This window comes from Diaporthe citri (genome assembly GCF_014595645.1).
Source record: "Diaporthe citri strain NFHF-8-4 chromosome Unknown scaffold_18, whole genome shotgun sequence".
Taxonomy (NCBI): domain Eukaryota; kingdom Fungi; phylum Ascomycota; class Sordariomycetes; order Diaporthales; family Diaporthaceae; genus Diaporthe; species Diaporthe citri.
In genome coordinates, this window is record NW_025064863.1 from 317,709 (window position 1) to 344,079 (window position 26,371).

Sequence of the window (26,371 nt, forward strand, 5' to 3'; positions counted from 1 at the left end):
GCTGTTTCGCTAACCCCATGCCCTTCTAGAACTTACTACCTAGTATGGAGGCACGACGAACCTGACGCGATTTACCCAATGACTTGAAAGTGTGGTGCGCCTCGACTATAGACCATTGCCACCACTCTTCTAGCAGGGTGGTCGTTCTTTTCGGCGCAATAGGTCTTCCCACAGAAAGGCCAGCGGTGAGGCCCGCGGCCTGAGAATCAGGATATGTTGTTGGCAGTGATACAGCAACTCTCACACTTAACTCCTATGTGCCAAGGTGTGTGTATTTGCCGGCGATGCCAATAGGATGGCCAAGCACGTGGGGAGGCCCAAGCCTTGGAAAGTGTACTGGGCAGACCCCAATACAACCTCAGACAGTCGCAGCACGGTTGGAATGGCGGAGGGGCACATGCACCCGTTCTAATAAAGGGGATATCCGCCCCTCCCGACGACGCCACCATCGCCGTCTATCGGGACCAGGGATGGGAGACCCTGATTGGGGGGTTATGGGGGAAGAGGCCGAGAATGTCACGCCGGGATTTGCTGCGTGACCGATCGGGGTATCAGGGCTGGCTCGGCACGACCCTTTGGGAAGGCTTTCCACTTTCGTGGTCGACATGGCAAAACGGGGGAACCCGCGGGTTGATGGATGGTGCGGCAAGTTTGTTGTAAATTCGTCTCTATCTTCCGGATCTGTATACTGCCAAGTTCCCTATGTCTTGGCCATACCACCACAATCGGGACCAATCGAGAATCAGTACGCGTATTGTATCATCACCTTGGTACTACTCTGCCCGAATTTGGCCAACGAAAACATCGGCAGGCGAGCGGGTGAGTTATGCTGTATTTATCTCTATGTGGATTAGTTAGTTAAGAATTCTCGAAGCTAAATTGGCCAGAGCAATGTACCTCCACAACTGTTCAGTTGATATTAATAAGCTCAGAGGTTTCATAATGGCTGGCCTGCCTTTTATCAAGGGTAAAAATAACCGCTTTGGCTATAAGCTCTGGGTTACAACCCGCTTTACTAATCCCTGTGACCGTTCAAGGCTGGCAACGTTTGTGAGAAGATTTGGGCTGGTAACAAATATACGTGGCAATTTGGGGTATCCCCCAAAGCTTGCAAAGGGCCGTAAGGCTCCAAGTTGAGTGGAACAGTCACGTATATTTCAAAAGTATTGTTGTTTAACGCCCACAAGTCGGTCGGCCGAGGACCACGACGAAAAAGGTAATGTACACTCAGGCAAGAAGCCAAGCAACACGAAGAAGGAGAGAAGTGAAAAGAAACACTCCATTTTGTCCATTCAGGCCTGCATCATCAGCATGCCCACGTCTCAGCGAGGCGACCGTTTACTCCACGAGCTTAAAGGTTTCGAAGCTCTCTGGGATATCAGCGACCGACGCGCCAGCCTTGCCGAGCTCAAAAAGCTCCTCGACGGGCAACTGTACTGGGTCCCGTCGGCGAGGTACATAACGTCGGGCTGGGCGCAGGCGGCCGCCTCCTCCCCATCGACCGCACGAACATCCGACTCGGTCGTCGCACCACGGATCATCTTCCTGTTGTTGAAACCACAGCCCAGCCCGCCGAACGGCCCGTTGCCCAGGCACACATGGTCGCGGCCGCGGCTGTGCTGCTGGTCGTCTGGCGCCATGTCTTCGTCAAAGACCACGGCCTATGAGCCGGAGATCGCCATTCTCACTTTCGTTTGTAGTGTTCTCTCGGCCGTTGCATCGGGAATGGTACTGTTATTGTGGGCTTTTACAGACGACAAGGTCAACAGGAGGACATTTCGCTATGCCCTCATCATCAATCTCACCTTCGCGGGTACGGTCACGGCCACGATCTCTTGAAAATGTTGATTGTTCTAAAACTAACAACAATCAACAACCAGAGTTCATTCAACACGTCAGCAGCACAGCATCTGGGATTTATATTCTCGTGACTGGTACCTCTATTCCCTCGGGATCCATGTGCAATGTGAACGGGTGGATCGGTCAGGTTGCCGTGATGGTAAGTGCTCAAGTAGCCCTTGGGAATATCTGTCAACCGTTCAGTGTACTCCACTAACACGAGCATTTTACAATTGGTTTCAGGCATCAGGCTTTGGCGTGCTCTCAATAGCACTCGTCACACTTCTAATCTTCTTCTTCAACGACTGGGCTATAAGAGCATCTATGTTGTCCAAAACCATAATATGTGCCTTCGTTTGGCTGCAACCATTGGTCGCCGGCACTATCGCTCTGCTCATGGACAAGTACAACGGCGTATCTGGCAACTGGTGCTGGATCAGCTTCGAAGAGAAGACCCTGCGCTGGGCCTTGGGACACGCTTGGCGGTTATGCATTGTGACCATCATGCTTGTCATCTACGTCTTCATCTTCGCTCAGGTGCGACGGCGCTTAAAGAAACGACAGAACGCCTTGGACAGTACTTGTTCCAATAGGCACTACTCAGTTCAGCTTACCAATATCAATGAGGGTGAGGTTGATCGGTCTTATGTAGACCTGTTGATGCGGAGGACTCATGATGATACTCTCCTGGGGCCAGTCTGGTCCAACTCATCCGCCAGTTCCTCCACAAGTAAGCGATACCTTGGACATGATCAAACACACGATGTGCTGTTTGTTGTGCTAACAATTTGGACAAAGTGGACCTGAAAAGAAATTCCTCCATTGCGTCAACCATTACACGACCACCACTGGTCCGATCTGCGTTTTCCAATGACGAGGATGAGAAAAGCAGCCGACTCGCTCGTCTGGCTCTGAAACCTGGCTTGCGAGTCCTCCAGAGCTCCAAACTTGACCAGGAGACTCGACACTGGGCCATGATAGCTGCGTTTCCTCTGACTTGTGTTCTCGTTTTGATGCCACAGATCATCAACCGGGTGGCCGAGTTGGCCGGATACCAGCTGAAGTGGCTGGCCGTATCTTAGGCTTCCACTCAACTAACTGGCTTTGTGAATGCGGCCGTCTACGGGTTCCGGGAGCATCGTGGTGTTTTCAAAGTTTTGAAGCGGAGATATTATAATTAGGTATGATTTTTAAGATTTTTTTTTTCTTGTTTAGCACCTATCACTTTAGCGTACAAACGACAGAAAAGTGCATTCTATTCCGTTGTGGGACACTTACAAGTATGGGCATTATGAAACAAGACACAGGGAAATTAACAGAACTGGGCCATGTGTATATTGCTTGAATAATAATGTTTTTGAGAGAAGAGATTTGCAGGGCTGAAATCAGATACTATAAGGCAACTGTCACGAAAGGGCTGCAGAGACATAGCAGATAGCCTCAAATACGTCAATTCAAGATGAGCGGGCGCTATCTCTCTAAGCAAAAAAGGAGGGGCCCTGGGGCGGTGGGGGCTTAGTCAGCCATTGCTGATGTAAGCAGTCTGCACTGCACCCACACGCGCCCCTCATAAACTATTCTAAACAAATAGCAAACTTCAGACCATCTGAGGGTTTTCATTAATACTTTGACAGCTAGCAAGGCCCGAGAGTGTCATTAAGTCCCGATTCAAGATGAATTCTACCCATACCGACCAGCCCATCTACCAAGCTCTTGACGCAACCATCCCACAGATTCGAGTGTTGACACTGCATCAAGGCTCTGAGGACCAGGAATTGCGATGCACCCTGAGGACAGTTTCACTGGATGACCAACCTGAATTCCATGCTCTCTCATATGTCTGGGGCTCAGGCACCGAGAAGGACAGTGTCAACATTCACGGCCATGTGGTTCCAGTCACGTCGAATCTGGCCACGGCATTGAGACAGTTCCACGCTCACCATGACGACTTTCTACAGCTCCATTCGTTGCCGCTCTGGATCGATGCGATATGTATTAACCAATCAGACGTCGAGGAGCGAACCCAGCAGGTTCTTCTCATGGGGAGAATCTTCCGCCAGGCTTCCCGTGCTCTTCTCTGGATAGGCGAAGGGGACCAGCATTCTGATCATGCCTGTGACCGGATAAATGACGCGACATTCCGAGCTTCTTGCGGGGAGCTGAAGACCAATTCGAGGGCACCTACTCTAGACGAACTCAGAGTCAAGGTGATCCTCGAAAGGAATCTTGAAAAAAGGCGCTATTGGACAAGAACATGGACTTTGCAAGAAGTCGTGCTCGCGACTCAAGGCCCCGTCATGCTCTGTGGCTCCAGGCGGATCTTCTGGTCGTGGTACACGCAGTGCAAGAGGGGCCTGCCTGATTAATACAAGTCGTCATGCCCCGGCTCGACGTTCGACTGGGGAACAGTTGAGAGTGAAGTACCCTTCCATAAGGATGTGGATGGTTCACGCATGCCCTCTTCCGACTCCCATGAATACGTGCGTGGTGCCTACCAGGAGGATACTCACATCACGTTAAGTTATGCATTATGCGCAAGCCTGTTTCTTGATGCCACAGACCCCCGAGATTATGTCTACGCAGTGATGGGTCTGGCTCCATAAAATGAACTGGACTTGGTGGATATTGACTACGGAAAGACTCCTCAGCGGGTGTTCAAAGACACCATGGCTGCGATATGGACTTCAGCCCCGAAGGGCCTGACCAGTAACGATATGTCCTATTTCAATTTCGGCTTCTCGGATGACAAGCTAGATTTGCCGTCATGGGTGCCCGACTTCTTGAGAACGACATCGGGCAACGATTGGCATGCTAGTGATCTTAGTCTCCAAGATCTAAGGTGGAGACCTGATGTACCAGCAGAAACCCATATCGAAGACAACATCTTGACATTAAAGGCTTTTAAGTTCGACTGCATAATAGACACTGTGGAGTTGGACTTTGACCACGGATGGTTCAAAACCTTCAACCGCGGAAAGGGACCCATGGAAGTGGATATTGAACCACTCCAAAATATAGAAGTCATGGCAGAAAGAGGACGCAGAATTCCAATCCCGGCTTCAAGTCGTCTGGCCCCCCTTTCGGTCCTGCGGGACAGAACTCCCACCTGGAGCCTACTGACGGGCTGGAATGAGCACGATCTCTCGAGTTCGGAGGCAATCCCAAGAGACGGATGGCTGCCCGGAGTACCAAGAGATAGACAAAGACTGTGGGAAATTCTTCTAGGTCGGCAACAGATTCCCGAAGCTTGGAAGATGGCTTGTTCGCCCGAGCTGCAAAGAAATCTGCCGGCACTGGAGGCTGCGATCTTACGGCCTCTCCTTCTTGGTATCAACGAAAAGGCTGATGGCAAAAAGGTTTTTATATCACAGTCTGGATTCCTAGGTGTAGGTACCAAATATGTGGAGGCCGGTGATATCGTTACTCTCTTTGGGGGGATGGGGTGTATGCATGTGCTCCGGCCATTCCGGGACGGGTATCACATGGTGGGCTTTGCGAGTGTGTCGGGTCTGATGAACTGGGACGACTTAGATGAGGCGATGAAGGCTGGTACTCTGCCCGAGGAGGATCTGAAAATATATTGAGAATTGCTTGAGATCTCGGCTGGGTGATTTAATCACTCACTTATGTCTAATTTGTTGAGTCAAGAATAGTATCTGGAGGGAGCGGTTACGTCTTAGCAACACCCATTGGCGCAGACCCCCATCGCATAAATGGCCAAATCAAGCACATTGTACTTGCTCACGGATAGACTGGGTTCTCTTTCTGACTTCAACGAGGTCATTGCAGGCTGAACCGAGCTTGAAAGTAGAAAGCAGAGTGACTGCACATGTAAGTGAGTTACAGATGAGATGGGATACCTTGCACGGGCCGAAGTCTTCCCCCAATTGTGACGACTCTTAAGTGCCTGGGATGGTCTCGACTTTCAGAAACTGAGTTACGGGAAAGCCTTACCATCTAGAACTTTAGAAAGATAAGCTCATAGTTCCCAACAGAATGCCGCCCAACTAGTTTCATTCTTCCTTCGTACCACATACCAAAGAATAATCATTCCTTCCATCAAATCAATACAGTAGGCAACCCAGCGTTGGCATGTCTTTTTACAGGTCCATTTACAGGAGCAACATGGCTGCTTCTGTTGCTCGTGGTAACACTAACATTGGGGAAAATCGCTCGCTGAGTTTCCACCGTAAATCCAAAGGACATACATATGTATAGGTGGGTAATTGCCTCAAAATGGGCTCCTGATAAAAGGCGGGTGGGCAATTCGCAGCTCGAGGCGCAATCGTGCTCGCGAAAGGGAAGAACAAAAGGCCGCAGTTGCACGCCATACTTTTCTGAGGAAGCAAAGAATGTGTGGTTGCCATTTATCTGAAGAGAAGCCGTTCTCCGGGCTACTTGAGCCGTGTTTTACCCGTTCGACCCGAAGCCAAGTGTACAGAGTGCTGGGCGCCACGACTACTGCTTCACTTGGGGAGATGATTTATCCTCTAACAATGCGGCATTAAACAATCCCATTGTAGCAAAATTCTATACAACATCAAGGCTGCCGTCCACCGTACATCCACCACAGACATAGGTAGCTGCAAACAATAGCATAACTAGCCGTACTCAGTCATCCGTTACCGCACTGGCTTCCCCGACCAGTTACTGAGGTTGCCAAGTAGGCCCTTGCATCTTCTGACTCGGTGGTAAACGCGTGTAGTATGCTGCGTGCAAAGCCCGGCTTGTGGAGGGGTGACAGCCAAGCTCCTCTGCGACGTCGTGATGGTGGAGTGCGACCTTGGAGCTCTCACGTAGTGGAGAGGTTGCAACACATCGGGATTCCACGGGATGATGATGAGTCAGCTGGTCCGACCGTCACTGAAGCTATTGTAGTCTAGCATATGGCTATTGATCTTGAACCCCGTTTTCTTCCTGTTTGCAGAGATGGTGTAGAGAGCTGGGGGGCTGTTGGTGGAAACTCCCCGAGAACGACGGATTTGTATTGATCTAGGCGGGAATTGGGATGCAGGAACGTTGATTGCCGTTCCCTTGGCCAGATTGCATATACCAACTAGACTATACTAGATGCGGACCAAGAACTACTGGCGGTTGACCGCGGCGTGGACCGGAGCGAGAAATACCTTGGCCAAAGATCCACTCACACCGAATTGATGTCAAATACACACATCCCATGCTACACATTCATGACCTCCTGTCCAGAAGCGGTGCAAGATTGGCCATCTCGGAGCTTGGCCTCGTCGGCATTCCTAGTCACACATCTGAACACATGGGCTTTGGTCTGACTCGTCTGCGTGTGTCGATGCCTTCCTCAACAATGGCGTGTAGGATTGGATGTAAGGTCCTGGCAGACCTAACCAAGTTTTGTCTGTCTTTTGTGTGTTGACACTCCGAGGCTTCGGAGGGAGGTGACGGTCATGATGGATCCCTTCAAGCGATTCCCTGTTGCTCAGATGATTTCCGATGCAATTCTGTCTCAGCGCCGATATATTGGCCGTGTTCAATGTAACTCCTGTACCTTCATGTGAACACGACGACCGGATTTCTCTCAGAATGGTCGTGACCACCGCGGGCATGCATGGCGACCTGGGCACCACTGGCGTATATGAATGAGCTGCAATCGCTGCAGGTTCATCACACTCGTCTTCAGGTCGAATTTCACCATAAGCTGTCGATCCTTCTTTTTGTCCCATTATTCAGAGGTTCAGGAGCATCTAGCTGCATGATGCTTACCCGCCTAGCTGCTGTTTGTTTGAGCCTCGCCTCTCTGCTGGCTGCCATACCATTGCAGCCGGCCATCCGCAGTGACAATGGGGTCTCGGGCGATGCGAACACTGCTTCTCTGAGCTGTGGCTCTCAGTACATCTCCTGCTGTACAGATGATTCCTCGGTGTGCAACTTGGCAAAGGGTTGGGACGGTGACTTGGGTAAGCCATCTTCCGGATCTCCGTGTCACTCGCTGTTAACTTTGACTCTTTTCCCCTAGTTGGCGGCTCCGTTGACTTCGGCAATAAGACCAACCACGGCAAGGGAGCAAATTTAAACAAGCGGGACTTTGGTTTATGTCAAGGGAATAGTAATATCGTCTTTTGCTGCGGACCTCCCCCTTCCTATCAGGTATTCTTTTCTCCTTCTCTGCAAGTGACTGCATCTACTAACCATGATGAATAGGTGGGGAGTATCAATATCAACATCAATATAAATCTTTGCGGCACAATAAAACCAAAGCTGATACGGCGAGCTTCGTCATGACTTTCATTCTGGTCATTAATTCATGTCGCTCTCATTTGTAAACAGTATCCTTCAAAATCTAAGTTATGCTCCTTGCCACCTGCAGATTGTGTACCCACTCCCGATCATCATTGCATGTTCCTTTTCTAGTGAGGTCAGAGTAGTTTACTGCTCATTGGAACCATCCATTGTTATTCGATGTCTAGATGGACTTCATCGGTGAAGAATATGAAGTACTTGGGGGCCTATGTATATAGCTGGTCATAGTTTGCGAATTTAACCTGATTCTGAAGAGAGTCCCATGTGGTTCAAGAATAGGCGGGGAGCATGAAGGCAGTCGCTACTAGCGAATGTAGAAGATCGTCGTTTATGAGCCCAGCCGGCCTTGAGTTAACTTCGAGAGAATGGTCCACAGTATGACAGATCTCTAATAGTGTCGCTTGAGCAGGTAAAGGTAGCATGGGTAGAAGTCAATGGGAAGCTTGGGATGGTGTTGAAATCCAAGGCAGTTGAAGACTCAAGTCAGGGTGCACTGCAGAAATAAATACACTGGGTAGTATTTCGAGCCGATACTCAAAGTACACACAAACCTCCGATATTCCCCCTTGCCCTCACCTATACTGTACAGGTGGCCTCTTAGGCAACTCAGGCTTCCAGTCTTCTTCCTCGCTGTCGTCACTGTTGTCCAAGTCCTCTTCATCGGTGGCCTTCTTCGGGTTCTTCATGTACTTCTTGGACCAGCTGTCCCAGGACTTGGCAGCCCTATTCGTCGCTTCTCGCAGGTCCTCCGTAACTTTGCGGATCTGCCACTGTTCGGAGCCATATTTGTATCAGCTTCCGCGCTACCAGAATGAAGAGACAAGGCAGCACCGGGTGGAACTTACAGCGACGTCGTCCTCCGCATCAGGCACCTCTCGATGCTCCGGCGACCACCCCATGCTTGCGAGTACCTCAGCCTCGCCGGGCAAATAACCGCCGGGGCTCGGGAACGCGTCCGGGTTGCGCTTGTGGCAGGCCTCCTCGACGTAGCGCCTCATCAGGTCCATGGCCGGGCTTGGCTGGAATACCATCTGTATCGTCTTGTCCTTGTCTCCATCTTTATGCTTGGCTCCTCCTCCTCCCTTTTCATTCGTCTCGTGCCCATCATTACCTCCTCGTGTCTGGCCAGTGCCAGTGCTTCCGTCGACGGTGTGTGACCTGCGGAGCATCATTGCGCCGTCGTGTTCCTGGTGGGCGGGAAAGTCCCCCTGGGCAGGTCTCAACTTGTTCACGATCTTGTTCGCCGTCATCCAGGCGCTGGCGTTGACCGCCATCCACACCATGTTGACCTCGCTGAGCCCACCAAAGACGGGGATGATAAGATCGATGGTAAAGGTGATGGGCAGCAGCGCCGTTCCGATCCAGAAGTCCCGCTTGGTCCTGCTCTTGGTCCGGCTCAGCTCGCCCTTGACGTTGTGGAACATGTCGTCTGTGGATCGCGTGGACGGGCCCTCAGGGTGGATCAGGACGAGGCTCTTGACGGACTTGCGCGGCACGCGCGAGAGGAAGGTCACGTCTGAGGGCTTAATGATGCTCAGGACCCAGACGGCCCCCCGGATGGACACGCTCTGGATCCCGCCCAGGGACACAACCCTGCCGTTGTACGTCTTTGCTTTCCTGACCTCCTGCTGCCACCGGCGCACGGCTTTGTCTCGCTTGCGCTCCTTGATGTTCTTAACGGTCGGCTTCAGCAGGTCTGGCGCCGGCGGCGTATACAGCATATATCGCTGTGGAACATTCTGGAGGACTCCGTTTTTGAGCGGTTGAGGCAAAGGGATCATGTATGCCGTGACCCGTGTCGGGTTCCGCGAGTACTGAAGGTCTGGAAGTGCGCCTGACATTTGTTGGGCTTCTTGTTGGGGTGCTGCAGCAAACGAAACCTGCTTGGGCTGTGGCCGAACTGGGGCGGTTGCTCGGTTTTCTTCCTGGCTCCGATGATCCCACTCCGCCTGAAGCCTCCGTGCAAGTTCCTCATCTTCAGCCGCTGAAGGCGCTGACGGCCCTCGCCCTGCGGCATTGGCTATTTCGTGAACAGGGCCCGCTCGACGTTGTTCTTCGTCCTCCCATTCGGTCTGTAGCTTTCTCGCAAGCTTCTCATCGTCGGCCGTCGACGGCAGATGCTCCTGAAACCTGGACATTATATCGTGATTTCGGGCTTTGGGGCTTATTTTGAAAGAAGGGAAGTTGAAAAGGTACTAGATTGTTGAGGCATAACGAGACATAGTTATGCGTGTTACACATTGAGGCAGGGTTATTCCTCACTTCCTTTAAACTCGTGTGTGTCACTCCGCACTGCCTCGTTCGTCAGCGCATTCGTCAACCTTTCTCGGCGGGTGGCGGTTCACGGCTTTGCCAAGTAATCATGCTGTCAAGGCTGTGTGCTGTACACACGCCCTAGGCAATTCCCTGTCGGCTAGTTTCTTGGACGCAGCCATCATTCAATATACCAACGGCAGGCTAGGTGAGCTTGTTGCAGTAGGCGCCATCCTGCTTCTCACCTGGTCCGCATCATATGTTTCGATTCATTCCACATCGCCCAGGCGTACATACCTCGAGGCTGTGCTTACTTGGCCGCTATTTTTGTAGTGCTCTCGGAACCTGTGACGCGCGAGGTGTTGGAAAACAGAAGAATAAGCGGCGTGAGCCAAGGGCAGAAGAGCGTCAGCCTAGTACGTGCTTTTAGGTAGTAGACATTGAGGTGCGTCACATATAATAGGCTTGTAAATGCCGCCAACACTTTACCATGGGTCAGCGAGGACGGCGATTTCTATTCGTCGATGCACACCAAAGGTCAAAGGCAGCGGCCGGGGAGGACCCGTGGTTGCCGTGGTTGCCGTGGTGCCGACCTGGCTCGACTCTCGAGTATGTATGTGCACCGGAATTGAGAATGACCATGTTGCCGGAGGGGAGGCACTCAACCCGGCGAGCTCTGGAGACCTCGAGCGGCTGATCCCCTTCCCAAACTCCCGATCTCTGCGACCGCTCCGGGCCGCCATTCTCGATGTTCTCGGCATTCGTCCGGGTCTGGGTCCGGGTCCGGGTCCTGTCCAGTCCTGTCCTGTCCAGTCCTGTCCTGTCCAGCCATCCTGTCACCACATAAGGTTCCCCGTCGATCTTCTTTTACTCTTCTTGATTTTCCGCACTCCATACAGCGGCAAGGGGGTAGGCAGGTAGGTAGGAGGATAAAAAAAAAGAAGGGGGGGGGTGTTAGACGACTGGTAAGGGATATATGTGCTTCCGTTGTTTCCGCGCAAATTTCATTATGACAACAATGTCCTTCCTTCCTTGCTTGCTTCCGATTCCCTCTCCTCCGTCGTTGCGCACGCAAAGGCAACGTGCTTCCTCGTAACCCTCCACTCGCAGTCCCATGCAGGCCTTGGCGCAACAGCCCGAAGAACACAACGCCCGGACCGCCACAAGCCAGCATGACACATGATACATGACTCCTTTCGCAATACAGACACCTAACCATCAAATGCAGTTGCTCTCCTCTCTGTCTTCCTCTTTCTTCTAATCCTGGGAAACCGCTCCAAAGTCGTTGAAATTCGCCGTCAGACTCCATCCGTCATTCACGTGGCATGGTTGAAGTGGTATCGTCGAGGTGGGAGGTTGCGCAGCTGTCCCTCACAGTTACAGCGTCGTGTGGCCGTTATCACGGCCGCCCACACAGCTCAGAGTTGTTGGCCTCCCCAAGCTACTAAGGACACGGCCCACACTAGGACTCCTTCTTCGCAGCAGTCTTGGGGTCCTGGCCACCCTCTTTCGCGGTCTCCGAGCTGGAGTTGCCATCAGTGCCGGCGCCGCTCCCGCTCGCCTTCTGGTTCAGATCGAATTTGGGGTCGAGTTTCTCGGGGGTGACGGGGCTGCCTATGACCTCGTGGCCATTGTCATCGCTGGACGTGGATTTCTTGGACACCTGACTTGCCAGGTCCTTGTCCTCTTCAGAGTTGTCGAACATCTCGGTATCGTCTGAGTCGGTCAGCACTTCCGTGCCATCGCCGAGGAAGATTATTCGGCCGCGGTAACCGCCAATGCCAAAAGACTTGCCCTTGTTAGAAGACTCGTTGTCGTAGTCATTGCCACTGTCATTGTCATCAAAGCTGTGGTGGACACCGGGGCCTCGAAACTCGGCTGTTCAATTGGGTGTAACTGTTAGTACGATGCTCATCTCAACGTCAGGTACGCCACGCCGCAGGGAGCTGCAGGGACAACAAGGGACACCTTTGCCTTCTATGGCTGTTGCGTACCGTACTCGGGAGGAGCGCAGGGTCCATCGCCATTGCCGACCCGCTTAGAAACCTCCTCATACCATTCCTCCTTGGTTCGGCCCCGCAGGAAACCGATTATGATCATGGTCATGTTGTCACAGCCAACTCCGCCGGTCTCCGAGTTAGAGGCCAAGCAGTTGTCCATCATGTTCTCGCAGATCTTGTCCAGGTCCTGCTTGGCAGCGATGCCACGGCGCACAAACTCGGTGACGGCTTGGGAGGACTGGCAATCCCAGATACCTGAAGTTTGTGACTCGCGTTAGCATGCGTGACCACGGCGGGCCAGACAAGGACGAAGCCGAACGTACCGTCACATGCAATCACCAGGAACTCGTCGTCGTCAGAGAGGTCATGTACCACAACGTCGGGGTAGGCGGTCACGATCTGTTGCTCGGGAGCAAGCTCGGCGCTCTTCTTGAACTCGAAGTCGCCGATGGCTCTGGAGAGAGCGAGGTTGCCGTTGACCCGTCCAAAGTCGACGAAGCCACCAGCGGCGGTGATTCTTGCCTTCTCGCCTGGGAACAGAAAGGTCAGAAAACCATGTACGTTTGTGACGCAGCGCGCTGGGTCAAGAACGTAGGTAGCACACCTTCATTTTGGGGCTTGTGGTCGAAGGACAGCGGCTTCGCGCGGCCCTTGACACCCAAAACACTCCTGGAATCTCCGGCATTTGCCTGTTGGACATGTCAGGTCAGCTTGAGAAAGTCCCGGGAGCCTGGAGGGATAAGATTTGACAGGGCGGCACATACAACATAGATTTTGTCATCTGTGAGGAGACCGACACAGGCTGTGCAGCCAGAAACCTCCTCCTCATATTTGGGGTCTGCTCCGAGGAAACGAAAAGCATTTGTCAGCCACGTGCGCCCCTCATGGAGTCGGACAGGTCAGATCAGCCGTACCGTTGAGTATTGCGCGGTCGGTGGCGAGGAAGCCATCCTTGAGCGCCTGCTCATAGTTGCCCGCCTTGAACGTATCCTGCTTTGCGATGATGTTGTGGATGTTCTCGCCTGTGAAGAGGGCGACCTTGTCGCCGCCGTGGCCGTCGAAAACGCCGAAGAAGGACAGCCGTTGGGGGTGGTTCTTGCAGGCATCGGCGTTGGAGGCGAGGAGATCTAGGACGGTGGTGTGGGCATCCTCCATGCTGATGCGCCAACCTTGCATGGCGGACACGCCGTAGATGAGCCTGTTGTCCTGGCCATTGTCCGATGTCTAGAGAAGGGCGAGATCATGGTTGTCAGCGAGGCGCGAGAGTCAGGCATGGGCTGAAGGGCTTGGTGGAAGCTGAGGAAGGGAGGGGGCGGGTTCAGGAGAAGACAGGGTCGTGGGATCGGTCGGTAGGACATGGGAATTTTCCACGAAGGCCGATGGGATGCAGGTGAGGTTGTCCACCCCAACCGTGTCATCAAACGACGACCGCGGCAGACGTCACGGCGGCTAAACTGGAGCTGCGCGATCGCCGACCATCGGCCCGTGCTGGCAGGCAGAGGAAATGACTGGACTGGGCTGGACAAGACTGGACCGAATGGAGTCCAACGGCATTGGAAGTCGTGGAGCTGGGATCGAAGGCTTGGGATCGGCTGGCTCTGGGGGCGCAGACTGACTGACCTTCTCGACAACGGGCTCACTGAGAGTCTGACCCATGGCGCGCGAGACTTTCTGGGCGGGTGTAGACAGGCGGTGGAGGGTGAGGACGAGGGTGGTGGTGTTTGATGTTGAGGCAGGGCGAGGCGGAGGCAGAAGGTGGAGGTGGAGGTAGGAGCAGAGGAGGCAAGGCGCAGGGCAAGGCGAGGCAAGGCAGTGCAGGGAAAGACGAGGCGAGGCGAGGCGAAGGGGGCAGGCAAGGCGGGGCGAAGCGAGGCCAGGTGAGGTGAGGTGAGGTTTAGGTGAGGTCGGCCTGGGTGTGGATGTGGTGGATGTGGATGTGATTTTTTGGCAGTAGCAGAGGCTACCGCGGGGTACAGGGAAGAGGAGGGAGGGACGTGGATGGAATTGGAATGGGATTGTGAGAGTTGATAGTGACCAAACGCCGCAAGGTCAGAGTTTTCCCCTTTCTTTGCCCGTCCCGTCAGGATGGATGGGCCAGATGTGCCAGAACTAGAAGGGCCAGGCCAGAGTGAGGGGTGAGCGGGCAGCGGTAGGGCAGACACTACTTGGAGGTACTGCTGGTACCAGCTGGTCTCGACAGACAGGACAAGGAGGTCAAGGTTCAAGCAACAAGCAACAATGACAATGACGTTAGGGGCCTACAGTAGAATGTTTCGAGTTGCGCCTGGGATTGGTTGCTCCGTTGTCACTCAGTACTGTGCCTGTGCAGGTATGCCAGCAGTACTCCAGCCAGGCGGTCCAGGCGGTTTGAATTTTGGGCTGCGGGCGCCTAGGAAGGTATCAAGCAATACCTACCTACAGCAGAGCGGGGTACCTGGCCTGGCCCCGAATCCGGGCTAGCATCAAGAGCCACTGGTGGCATGCACCACCGAGGCAGAGGCAGCGATGCAGGAGGGAGCTATGGTCACCCAGCACCAGCACTGACTGGCCCGTGCTCCGGAGCCCACAGCAGCTTGTGGGGCTTCTGGGGGCTGGACCCTTGGCTTCTGCTTCCTTCCTTCCTGCCTGCTGGTAGATACGCGGTAGCATCAGAGTCAAATGACGTATTGGCACCATGGACCTCTGTTTAAGAACACAGCACCGCACCGCGCTGCATTTGGTAGGCGAGCACATGATGCACATTATGTAAAAACCAACACTTCCTCTTCACCTCCTACAAGAAAGCAACCCTGCGAGATATTCGCAATATTGGGGACGAGGTCCCCCAGCCTTTTTGTGGCATAGAAGCAAGAGTTAGCCTGCGTTTCTCGAGAAGCCAGCCCTTGAAGCCCTGCTGAGGTCGCAAGGCTGTAGGCTCTAAACTATGAGTCTGGCGTGGATCATATGAGGACTTTGTATATGTCCGTTGTCGACCTAGTGGTCTACGTTTAGAACCTGAAACACAGAGCTGGCTCCGGTGGCAGTCACTGTGGGGTGGTCCGGCCCATCGCTCCGAATGGTCACCGCCATCGGCAAGCTCGCCCACCGGCGCAGACACCGACGGAGCACAATGACCAGCAGACTTGACACAAGTTCCCCGTCACAGACTTTATGTTGGTGGTAGGTTACATCCCATAGTGAGCATCTCCTCTCGTCCACCAAGACTCTTCATCTGTCAGTTTAATGGTCCACTTGGAAGAGCATCGAGTGGACCAATCTTAAAAACAAACGTTTCGCCCACCGTCCCGTCCCGGGTCCTGGGGCCGTTCAGCTCATAATTCCCACCCGCCCTACTTGTTCTCGGCCCTGACCAGACAGATATCGGGCGAGGCCTTCAGCAACACCTGCTGCATCAACAATGGCCGAGAAGGAGACCCCAAACCCCATGGAGGGGCTACCTGAACCCCCAGCTGTCTCCGTCAAGACCCTCGCCGTCACGGGCATCATGGTCGACGTCTACGGCCTCGACGAGCTGCCCCCGAACCTCACCCATGTCTCGATCCTCTGGTTGCACAACCCTCGTCTTGGCACCAAGGCAAGAATGGCCCCCATGGCCCAGCGTGCCGTGAGCGAGTACAACGCCACGAGGCAGGCTGCGAGCACTCGGGGCCTGATAGCTGCTGCGTTCGGTAAGAAGTCTCCTGGGTAGATGCCCATGTCCCACCGGTATTCATGAGAGAGACACCTTGGCCTGGCTGACATGGCAACCGCCCCCCCCCCCCGCAGACCAACGCAACCACGGCACCCGCGAGGTTTACCCCCTCTCCAACCAGTCCTGGAACAAGGGGAACCCATTTCACGCCCAGGACATGGTGGGCATCATCTCAGGCACCGTCGTCGACACCAGCCTCCTCATCGACACCCTCCCCGGCTACCTCTTCCTCGAGTCGTGCCCGTCCCCTCCCGCCTTCGACCAGCACGTCTGCCTCGGCGTCTCGCTCGGCGGCCACTCGACGTGGCAGGCCCTCTTCGCCGAGCCCCGCATCTCCGCCGGCGTCAGCATCATCGGCTGCCCGGACTTCCAGTTTCTGATGAAGGACCGCGCCCGCCTCTCCAAGTTACCCACCTACGACAAGTCCACCGCCGGCGCGGGCTTCCTAGGCAGCCGCGACTTCCCCCCGGGCCTTGTCGCCCAGTGCGCCCGGTTCGACCCCAAGGGGATCCTCTTCGGAGCTGATGAGGTTGCCGAGACGCCGTCCGAGGCGCAGCAGGCCCGGCTCAGGCCCATCCTTGATGCTCACATCCGGGGGAAGAAACTCCTCATGTGCACCGGCGGAGCTGACAAGCTTGTCCCGTGGCGGTGCTCCGAGCCTTTTACCAAGTTCTTCACCGGCGCGGCCGAGGGCTGGTACAAGGACTCCGGCCTGGCTGCGGACAACAGGGTATACCCAGGCATCGGTCATGAGTGCAGTCCTGAGATGGTGGTCGACGCCGTTCGCTTTGTGTGTGAGGTGGTGCAGGGTGCAGGTACTGGGGGAGCTGCCGTGTCAAGAATCTAATAGATTTGAAGTATCTAGCAGGCTTGGTATGGAGTGCTCTGAATCCAGCTATAATGCCATGTCTCAGGACTTTCCAGACCGTGGTTCGTCTCTTGCAGCCCGGATATAAGCCTGCCAGAAAGAGAACATGGTCCAAAATGACCTCGGAAGCAATGTACTGTGAGGTTCACAGCACCTACCCGAGATCAAATTTAGGTTTACCACTAAGACAGTAAAGGTGGGTCCTACGAAGGGCAATGAGAACAGAGATGATCAGCATGCCGCTCTTACAAATTTATGTGTACCATGCTAGTATACATCTCTTTATGCTTAGGTAGAAGGTCAAAGGAAACGGCCAGCTCCATAGGACGGCTGGGCAGCACTGGTGATGCACTCTCGGCTTGGGACTGTGTTTATATCTCCCCCTAGTAAACAGAAGATTCATCAGAATCTCAAGCCGAGTCTACCCATCAGCCAGGGCCTTCAGCGTCTTGCCGTAAATATTGGATCTGCTGCTGAGCTTGACTAGTAATGACTGCACTTGGATTAGCCAAGTGCACTGGCGCTTTACTTGATCCTTTTCAATCGCAAATCTGTGTATCTGATGTTGGTCATCATGTGATTTAATGAGCTGTTATAAAGGGTTTCCTTAGCTCACAACTTAGGGGCCGCATGGATTTCGCTGCATTGTGGAAAAGACCGTAGTCACTCAGGCTTGCTCAGAGATTTTGAAGATTGTATGTTACTGGAAGTAGTCTGCTAGCTCTCAACCTCGAGGTGTGTCCCAGCAGTCATATGTCTACTGATCAGTCACATTTACGAGGCATTGTCTCAAGCAAGTCTTGAATTTTACCTTCCTGAAAAGAGGAACGGCAAGCTTTGTAGAGAGACCAGCCCATCAATCGGGTCTTATTGATCATTGCCTGAACTTTACTTCGAGCAAGGTCAAACGTTATCAATATTAGAGACTGAACCTTAGCTGATCAAGTCTGTTGATATGCTACCTTTGAGCATGTCTCTCTATCTTGGCAGTTTGATGACCGTTTGTGGCTTTCTCTTCTGGACTACTTCTAGTTTCATATGCCATGAGTTTAATTGTGCTACAAGGACCCTAGACATCGACATCATTTCTTCCTGTGAGAAGTTACCGGAAAGATGCAAATGTACTTGGAGAGATATCATATAATCTATCATCTCATTCTACTGCCTCAAGCTGCCGTTCGGCCTGTCTAGTCTAGGGTCGATCAGAACGAGTATCAGAAAAAGATTGTACAAGGATGTAATAGCTTCAGTCTCGGCCCCAAGGTCTCGCCTCACCTTGGACAAGGATTTCCTCGCCGTCCTCAAGCAGTCTTGTATCGATGCCACTCCGTTGTCTCTCATCCTCACTTCCGAATAATCTCTGAGATACACCCCATAGGTTCCTACGTGTTCTCTTCGTCTTGAGACCGTCCGACTGACCCTGAGGATCTTTGACCCACTCATTAACCGCACCCTCCTCTTGGCCGACTACCTCCGGGATGCCTGGAGGGTTGATACCAACAAAGTGAACCTTATCGAGAGGAAAGGCCAAGGCATTGCAGTGTGCTTCTACGAGGCGGCGCCGCTTGAAGGCGTGAGAGACGATGGTGAGAGAGCTGGGCCATCGGGAGGTGCTGCGCCAAAATTGAATTATGCTGAAGAGAATGTTTTGGTAGCTGTCCATGGCGCGCTCCTCGCATTCAACGCGGGGATGAAGAGGGATGGGAGACAACGGGTGTGAGCGAGTGAGAATGGGTGATGGCCCAGGTGGTGAGTTCAGGAGGCCCCAGTATGTGTTTGCGGCGGCGAGATTGGCATAGCTGCGGGCCTCCGAGATGGGGGTCGATGCAACAGTCGGACCGCTGAAGAAGGTTAGCATCGGTAAGTGAGCCAGATTTAAACACCTAGCCCTGGACTCACCCTGAGAATATCAGCATGGCCCGGTCATCTTCGCCCAGGATCTTTAGGCCTGCCTTGATATGTGCTGTGTACGTCGGTGTTTCACCCTTCTTCCAGCCTTGAATGATCCATTCTGACTCGTCCTGACCATTCGAGGGCCCTCCTGCCCAGATTGCATGGCCGCAGACGAGGATGAGGTGGCTTGGCGGCTGCATGCTCATGGTGTGTCGCCAACGGCTTGGTCAGAAGAAAGCGCAGGTTGCAAGAGGCAGCGCTTGTTTGTTGGGTCAATTGAACGTGGCCAATCAGGTTGGATCATGTGACAGGGTGCAAGAATGAGCCTCCGATGCATCAGTGCTCGATGATCCTGAACCGGTTGTTGCGCCCCGGCCCCCAGTAATGAATCAGGGCTCATTTTTGATCCCGTAGCCATCGCAATACATCAGAGACCAGGTATAGACTTCCAGCCACTACCACCGGGCCACCCTTGTCCAGTGCCAAGTCCAGGGTCTTGCTGATGTTCGCAGTATCATCATGGGTTTCGAAGGTGACGGCACCGCATTGACTCGCAGCATCCAGGATTGCCTTCGGCTCTTGGGGCCTGACCCAAGGCATACCGTCCACGGGTCCGAAGCGGACGGCTGTGGCCAGGTCGTCTGGTTGAATTACGACCTCTAGAATCCCACTCACATCCTTTCCTTGAGAGGCAGCAAGCACCCATGTGATCGGCCGTCCACCTGGCCGTAGCTGTTTGTTGACGTAGGCGGCTAGGACCTCGGCGGACTGGACGTTGTGTGCGCCATCCAGCAGGATTTCCCTCTCGTGAGGCGGTATCGTAGCCCTCTGGAGCCTCCCTGGCAGTCGGGTCTGTTTGATGGTAGACATCCACCGCTCGAGGCTCACGTCCTCGTCGGGACATGCGCGTCGGAAAGCCTCCAAAGCGCTGGCGATGTTCTGGATCTGGTGAGGCTCAAAGCCTGCCTGGGAGAGTGAGGTTTTCAGACTCGACATCTCGGACGGGAAGACGGTCTCGGCCCCGACGGCCTTGGCGTGGTCCTCGATGACCTGCAGAACAGAGGGCTCGTTGCTCTGGTCGACGATGCAAGGGACGTTCTCCCGCATGATGCCGGCTTTTGTGCGGGCGATCTCCTGGATGGTGTCTCCCAGCAGGAACTGGTGGTCCAGGCCTATCTTGGCGACGACGGTGACAACCTTGTGCTTCAGGGCGTTGGTGGCATCCAACGAGCCGCCCATGCCGACCTCGATGACGCCGAACTCGACCTTCTCGCGCTCCATGATCTCGAAGGCGGTGGCGGTCAGCAGCTCGAACTCGCTCGCGCCGATGCTGTCCCTGCGGTCCCTCTCCTTGACCAGCCGCTCGGTGTCGAGGAACAGCCTCTCAGACACGGGCTCCTCGTTGATGGTGATGCAGTCCCATCGGTCGATGAAGTGTGGCGAGTTGAAGCGTGCGCAGGAGCGGCCGCTGGCGTGCAGCATGGCGGAGAGATAGGCGCAGGTTGAGCCTTTGCCGTTGGTGCCGGCGACGTGGATGGCCTTCCATGACTGGGGAGTATGTTGCAGGAGGCGCGTTATGCAGGAGAGGCCGAGCTCGATCATCTTGGGTAGCCGATCCTGCTTCTCCTGCAGTGATGCCCTTCTACGAGGAATATGGTGCAACCGCGCAAGGCTGATTTATGTTTTGTGATACACAACAGCACAGAGCTGTGTGCACTGGCCAGTGCCCGTTCCACGATTGGTGACTGACGGACAGATGAGTCCTTCCGCCGAGGAGGGAGAAGGGAAGTGTGGAGGGCAATTAATGTTCACGGGCGAAAGGTGGAGAGAGTGGTGTCACGGCATGGTGGGTGCAATATATAATCTCACGAGCAGGCGAGGTAGATTATTCTCTGCATGAGAGCAGTATCTTTCTTACGGCGTCTCTATCTCGCATGCTGACAGTCATGAGTAGCTCGGTGCTCACTGCACACTAAGCAGAGGTGACGGACCAGGGTCGGACGCACGGACGGACAAAGCCTGGGGTCGCTTGTGCCGTGTGTTAGGGACTTGGCCTTGGTCTGCACCGGCGACACTAACAGCGGAAAACGTCCTTGGCATGACAACCTTGTCGCACCGTCCGTTGCCCGTTGCCCCCCCACCCACCTGGGACCCCCGATGCGCTTGCTTGCGCTATGCGTTATGCTCCTCCAATGCCCTCTCTTGCCCCTGCCGCCCCCGTCCACTCGAACCGCCTTCCTTCTCTTCGCCCGCCTTCCTGCCTTCCCGCCCCCCACCCAACCACCTGCACCTTGGACTTGCGCTTGCCTTCGCACCTTGCACCTCGCGCATTCATCCCTCGACAAACCCTCGTTTTCATCCGTAATCCTTTCAACCCTCACTTCTTCGCATCGCCTCGCGACCAGAAGAGAGGTGCCCATCACGCCGCTCATTCCTCCCCTCCCCTCCACTCCACTCCAGCCTGCGCAGTGTAGACACAGCCTGCACTGCCTCCTCATCATTTGGCAGTGACCTGAGTTCCCCGTTGTTGGGGGTCTTTTCGCTGCTCCTGCACCTTGTTCTTCTCGTGGCGCGTTTCGACGCTGGTTCGCCCTGATTTTTACCCCCCTTCCCTTTTTCTCAGCCCCTTGACTTGGACCCTCGGGCAGCCTTATCCTCTACCCTTGGATCTCGGAGCCGAACCAACATCGACAACAGTCATCCGCCATCGTCACCATGGGTTTGCCGTGAGTATAACAACCACCCTCCTCCATTAGCATCACCACCGTTACACCCTGCCTGCCATCCGCGCAACTCTGGAGCGGGATCCGCCCAGCGACGCGAACCCGTTGTGCTCGGCCACCCTAGCAGCAATCTACAACGCGCCACTCCATGCACGCATCAAAATCAGACCAGCCGCAACGCGAATGCGGGCAACGCTGATTTGTCGACGACCGTTACCGCATCTGCGATCATCTCTACTGCTCTGCGCATTTGCTGACTCTGCCCTTCCCTCTCTCCAGTCTCTACCGCGCGCCTGTCGAGTCCGATCTCAAGGCCAAGGTTCCCAAGGATCCTCCAACTCGCGCTCGGTCCACCATCCGTCGCCCCCGTCGAAGCCTCAACGATCCTAGCTCTCGATCTGCCTCGACAAGTGCACATTACTACAGCCGTCGCACCGGTCCCGGTCCCCGCGCTCGCATCATCTCGCCATCCTCTGCCGAGTCGCCATGGACCCCATGGGACAATGTCGAGCCTGCCGCTGCTGAGCCTCATGCGGCTTCGCGGTCCGCGACCCGCAGGCCTGGCGCGTCCGACCCCCTGTACCTGGTGCGGGACAGCACCACACAGGACCATACTGGCCGGCGCGAACCTGTCTTGCGCGAGGTCATCACCCGCAATGGTCCCATGAGCCAGGAAGTCGTGCGATACTTCGGCCAGCACATGGCCAGACTGTACGCCGACACGAGCTCCAGAGGCGGCCAAGACTGGGATGAAACTCCCCCTGCTGCCGGCGACCGAGAACGTGAATCTGCCTCTCCCGACGATGAGCCTCTCCTTTTGGAGGGAGACGAGTTCAACCAAGTAAGCGGTCTTGTTTTCACCAACGCACACCTGCTTTAAACCGCACGGCTCCTTGCTCAACCAAGAGCGCGTGCCCTCCAATTTACCACGCTTGCACCGACCGTTCCTGCAATCTCTCGAGTCGTGCATCCTCTCTAACCTTTTTTTCTCCAGCGGCCGACCAGCTTCGTGCGTGAGTCTGTGGCAAGACCGAGAAGTGACAGAGATGCCAGAGCTCGAACAGACTTCCTGCACCGTCAGAACGAGCGTCTTATCGTTATGAGGCGCACACTCAGGGCCCAGGAGCTGTCCGCCATGCGTGAAGGGCGTGAAGCCCGCGCAAGGCGGTCGACCCCTGGAGATGCCACGCTTGAGGCCCGCTTCGACGGACTGGGTGACCGTAACAGGAGCCTCAGTCCCGAGGGCGACGGTGTCTGGGACACGCTCCTCAGCTCCATCACCCCTGACCCCCAGCCGCCCAGCGTGGGTACCTCGTTTGCGTCCACGTCGGCGGCAACTTCTCAGCCCAGCACCGCGTCTGGCGCCAACAGCGCCAATTCGTCCCGCACATCCCTTGCCGACGGGCCCGACGGGTCCTACTCGGCTGAGGTGATTGGATTTGCCGATGCATGCGAGTCTGGCGGTGACAATTCCGACACCGAAGGGGATGAGGAGGAGGAGGCGCGGGAGAACATTCTTAGACGCTTCGGGCGGTCTCACGGAGATATGGCAGAGCGCGATGATGATGACATCGAGGTGTTTGGGGGCGTCGAGTCCATGCAGCGCATTGTACGGAACCTTGCCAGGCGCGAGGACATCCCCGACGAGTGGTGGGCCGAGGCGGGGCTCAGTCGCACGCTGGGCAGGGAGGGCTCTTGAGGAGACGGCGAGGGATCGGCAACGTGCGTGGGACTGAGGGTGAAGCACCGGATTCAGGTGCTTGCACAACCACCATGACCGAGCTCTTGGTTGAGTTTACGGATGGGGTCGTGCTCCACAGTCAATTTACGAAGTTACGGTTTACGGAATTGGAAGGGCAAAAAGATGATACGAGGCCCCTCTGGGCAGAGTGTAATGTGTGAATCGGTCTAAGCTGTTGGCGATCGGCAGAAAAGGCGATACCTTATCCACCAGGGGGTTTGATTATTTTGGCAGCTCCCTCGAGAGCAGTTGCCATCCGTCTCGCGCTGGCTTTCAACTTGTACGAATAAGTGACGCGATGCTGGTCGGCCTGCAGATGGGCAGACCTTGGCATCAGCCGTCATAAGGAATTGACTTCGTATTGTGCGTGTATCCATGGGATTACTGGTTCTCAGCAGTGCAAGCGAGTGAGTGGGTGAGTGGCGAGTCGCGACTCGCCAGACTTTCTTAGTGCAGAGTCGCGCTGCGCCCGCGTGTCGGCGTGTCAAGGTGCCAGGGTGCGTGAGCCGGTCCCGACTGCGAATCGCTGGGAGGGCGAGGATTGGTGGGGGACACGGGCGGATAAGAATATATCTCTGCATACTCTGCACGTGCATATTGACTGCGTCCCAATCGGCGTGGAGAGGCTTTTGGCTTCTAGCCTTATTACTGTGGTAGATTGATAATGGTGACGGACATCTTGGTCTGTGCCGAGTGGAAGCCTGGGTGAGCAGGGGTGTCTTGGTCATGGATTCGTGCTGGATCACGGCCTTGCTCGCGTCAGACGCGTGATTCTCTTGGAGAGGGAAAGGGGATCTCGTGCGTTGGCCGGGGACGCGCGAGGCAGTGTATTGCGGTGGAGTGATATGAAAGCACCGTGCATGTGTATCCACGATATCAGAGCCTGCATATAATATTGTAAGCATGAAGCCTTTGCCCATGTCCACCACCCAAATGCCTTGCACCGGGGCTACTCTCTCCACCCTGCTTGCCCAAGACCATGTCTTGAAGTGCTGGGTTTACCGTGCACCCCTACGTAGATTACTAGGTGCCAATATGCAACCTGATGTTTTCCCCCTGGGGCCTACCACGAGGGATAGTCTCTGTACCCTCCCTAATGATTCCAGCCTTATCCTAGGTCACCAGACAAAAGAACGTCAACAGCGTGGCGGCTCGGCGGGCGCCCTCAGGGATCCGGGATCCAGAGTCCAGAACTTTCTGACCGGGCAAGGTGGGCATGATGGGTCATCCAGGACGGAGCCATGTGGATCTCTCGGCTGATGAGCTGGACTGCAGCAAAGGCAGGCGAGGATGAGGATGAGAGGGAAAGAAAAAAAAATCGTGTCGGGTGTGACGTGCAGGAATGGGATGTCATGACGATGGTCGGTGACAGGCTGCCTGGATTGCTTGTTCCAGTGACTCCGGTTACTTCACGGGCAGTGCGTATATTTCCACGAAGCTTGTCCCAGAATGTGTATATTTTTATGTTTCAAGCCCGTTGTCTCCTGTGGCATGGTTCTATGATGAATATCGACCGTGTTGGGAGCGTAGCGGTTGCAACAGCACGTGCTTGCGAGTGTCTTAGGTAGCATGCATAGTCGAACCTGGAGCATCAATCGGGTTTCATCGAGCCATCGTTCGCGACCCGGAAAAGTCCAGGGAGGGGGCCTGTCCACGAGGCTACCTCAGGCCGCCCCATTGTACATCAACCATCATTGCCAGGCTGGACGGTACATAGACAGCGCCGGGGTGGGTGGCACTAAGGCTGGAACTGCTCGTCTGGCATTGATTGACAAGAGCCCAACTCGACTATGCATCCTGGGGATCCATTGATGCACATGCAGTGTGTAAACCTTGGACCTGATCCCCCGGCTTCCGAGACGCACTGGCAGTAAATACAACAGTAAATATTCACGAACACGGCAGTACAGGTAGAGTGTAAGTAAAATAGAATCTCACTGTGGTCCATTTCCAAGTACGTTACAATAGAAGGAAGCTCGAGGAAGGTACATATCTGGGAAGGGCAAGGAAGGCCCATTGAGGACCGACCACCTGGAACCTGGAACATGACCCATGCTGCCAGGGGGGGCCACAGAAGGAAACACAGAAGAAGCAAGCCCAAACCTAAGCCAGCCCAAGCCCAATGCTCCCATAAATTTCGGACGCAGACATTCTTATTAGACACACGGACATACAGACACACAGACACACAACACACCTGCTCGCCCGGCCATGCTTGCAATGCCAATGCAACAGCAGAAGCAGCAGCAGCTCCTCCAGCTCCAGCTCCAGCTACAAGCTCCAGGTCTGCAGCAGCACAGCCGGCTGGCACAGAACTGCTGCCATTGACCTTGGTTGCTGTCCCTGTCGCTGGTCTCGCCGTCTACCCCCACCCCAGTTGTTTTCGTGATCGACGCTGCCGCTGCCGACGCCGCCATCACTACTGCTGTTGGCGACCTCTCGCCCTGCCCAATCCACAACAACACCACCAACAGCCAAAGCTGGCCACCGTCCCTCGAACGACGAAGTGACCTGCCCGCCCGTCCGTCCCTCCGCCTCGTCCGACGAGCACCGCCCATCCGCATCCACTTCCGGTACCGTACGGCACGCCCAGACCAGGCCAGTCCATGCCGGGACACCGCGCCCCGCGCCCCACGCCCCACGCCCCTCTGCGACCCGCGCCTCACATCACACCCCGCTCTGAGATCATACCCTACAACGCCCCACCGCGAATCTCGTTGGCTTTTTGGGAAAGCAAAATAGAAGGAAGGCGGGAGAAAGAACGCAAGAGCAAGGAGAGGAGAAGAAAAAGAAGAAGCAGAACGAGCACAAGGAAAGTTCCGAAGGAACGGGCCGGAGAGAAGGCAGCGGAACAAAGCTGATACGCCAAACACCCCGTCTGAGGCTGCGGCTCCAGCCAGCTCGCTGCCGCACCCAACAGACCCGTGCGAGGCCACACGGCCAGTCCGGAGGTCTGACTGCCCAGGAGCAGGAAAGAACAGCGGACTGGCGCCGATCCATCGATCACTCAGTCAGTCAATCGGTCAATCAACCAACCAACCAATCGATAGGGCGGGCACAGGAGCTGCCCTGCCGTACAGGCCGCACCGA

At 55.0% G+C, this 26,371-nt stretch overlaps 8 protein-coding genes across 8 annotated transcripts; 4 read left to right on the plus strand and 4 right to left on the minus strand.

The window, feature by feature from the left end:
- Positions 1 to 1,311: 1,311 nt before the first annotated feature.
- INS49_005548 (uncharacterized protein) lies at positions 1,312 to 2,921 on the plus strand (the record flags this gene model as incomplete). The annotated part of the gene is made up of 5 exons (XM_043166327.1): positions 1,312 to 1,696; positions 1,754 to 1,813; positions 1,881 to 1,999; positions 2,083 to 2,416; positions 2,638 to 2,921. 5 exons carry the CDS (start codon positions 1,312 to 1,314, stop codon positions 2,919 to 2,921), a joined length of 1,182 nt encoding a protein of 393 aa, XP_043017107.1.
- Positions 2,922 to 3,512: 591 nt separating this feature from the next.
- Positions 3,513 to 4,205, plus strand: INS49_005549 (uncharacterized protein; the record flags this gene model as incomplete). Its single annotated transcript, XM_043166328.1, has 1 exon — positions 3,513 to 4,205. The coding sequence occupies one exon, from the start codon at positions 3,513 to 3,515 to the stop codon at positions 4,203 to 4,205; it is 693 nt and encodes a 230-aa protein (XP_043017108.1).
- Positions 4,206 to 8,684: 4,479 nt separating this feature from the next.
- Positions 8,685 to 10,250, minus strand: INS49_005550 (uncharacterized protein; the record flags this gene model as incomplete). Its single annotated transcript, XM_043166329.1, has 2 exons — positions 8,685 to 8,882; positions 8,958 to 10,250. The coding sequence occupies 2 exons, from the start codon at positions 10,248 to 10,250 to the stop codon at positions 8,685 to 8,687; spliced, it is 1,491 nt and encodes a 496-aa protein (XP_043017109.1).
- Positions 10,251 to 11,827: 1,577 nt separating this feature from the next.
- INS49_005551 (uncharacterized protein) lies at positions 11,828 to 14,021 on the minus strand (the record flags this gene model as incomplete). The annotated part of the gene is made up of 7 exons (XM_043166330.1): positions 11,828 to 12,243; positions 12,360 to 12,620; positions 12,689 to 12,895; positions 12,970 to 13,054; positions 13,130 to 13,203; positions 13,280 to 13,589; positions 13,986 to 14,021. The coding sequence occupies 7 exons, from the start codon at positions 14,019 to 14,021 to the stop codon at positions 11,828 to 11,830; spliced, it is 1,389 nt and encodes a 462-aa protein (XP_043017110.1).
- A 1,741-nt stretch (positions 14,022 to 15,762) lies between these two features.
- Positions 15,763 to 16,903, plus strand: INS49_005552 (uncharacterized protein; the record flags this gene model as incomplete). The annotated part of the gene is made up of 2 exons (XM_043166331.1): positions 15,763 to 16,033; positions 16,131 to 16,903. 2 exons carry the CDS (start codon positions 15,763 to 15,765, stop codon positions 16,901 to 16,903), a joined length of 1,044 nt encoding a protein of 347 aa, XP_043017111.1.
- Positions 16,904 to 18,111: 1,208 nt separating this feature from the next.
- On the minus strand, positions 18,112 to 19,023 carry INS49_005553 (uncharacterized protein; the record flags this gene model as incomplete). The annotated part of the gene is made up of 3 exons (XM_043166332.1): positions 18,112 to 18,116; positions 18,200 to 18,765; positions 18,824 to 19,023. The coding sequence occupies 3 exons, from the start codon at positions 19,021 to 19,023 to the stop codon at positions 18,112 to 18,114; spliced, it is 771 nt and encodes a 256-aa protein (XP_043017112.1).
- Positions 19,024 to 19,213: 190 nt separating this feature from the next.
- On the minus strand, positions 19,214 to 20,419 carry INS49_005554 (uncharacterized protein; the record flags this gene model as incomplete). The annotated part of the gene is made up of 1 exon (XM_043166333.1): positions 19,214 to 20,419. The coding sequence occupies one exon, from the start codon at positions 20,417 to 20,419 to the stop codon at positions 19,214 to 19,216; it is 1,206 nt and encodes a 401-aa protein (XP_043017113.1).
- A 1,113-nt stretch (positions 20,420 to 21,532) lies between these two features.
- On the plus strand, positions 21,533 to 23,239 carry INS49_005555 (uncharacterized protein; the record flags this gene model as incomplete). The annotated part of the gene is made up of 4 exons (XM_043166334.1): positions 21,533 to 21,543; positions 21,820 to 22,381; positions 22,535 to 22,553; positions 22,605 to 23,239. The coding sequence occupies 4 exons, from the start codon at positions 21,533 to 21,535 to the stop codon at positions 23,237 to 23,239; spliced, it is 1,227 nt and encodes a 408-aa protein (XP_043017114.1).
- Between the last annotated feature and the right edge of the window lie 3,132 nt (positions 23,240 to 26,371).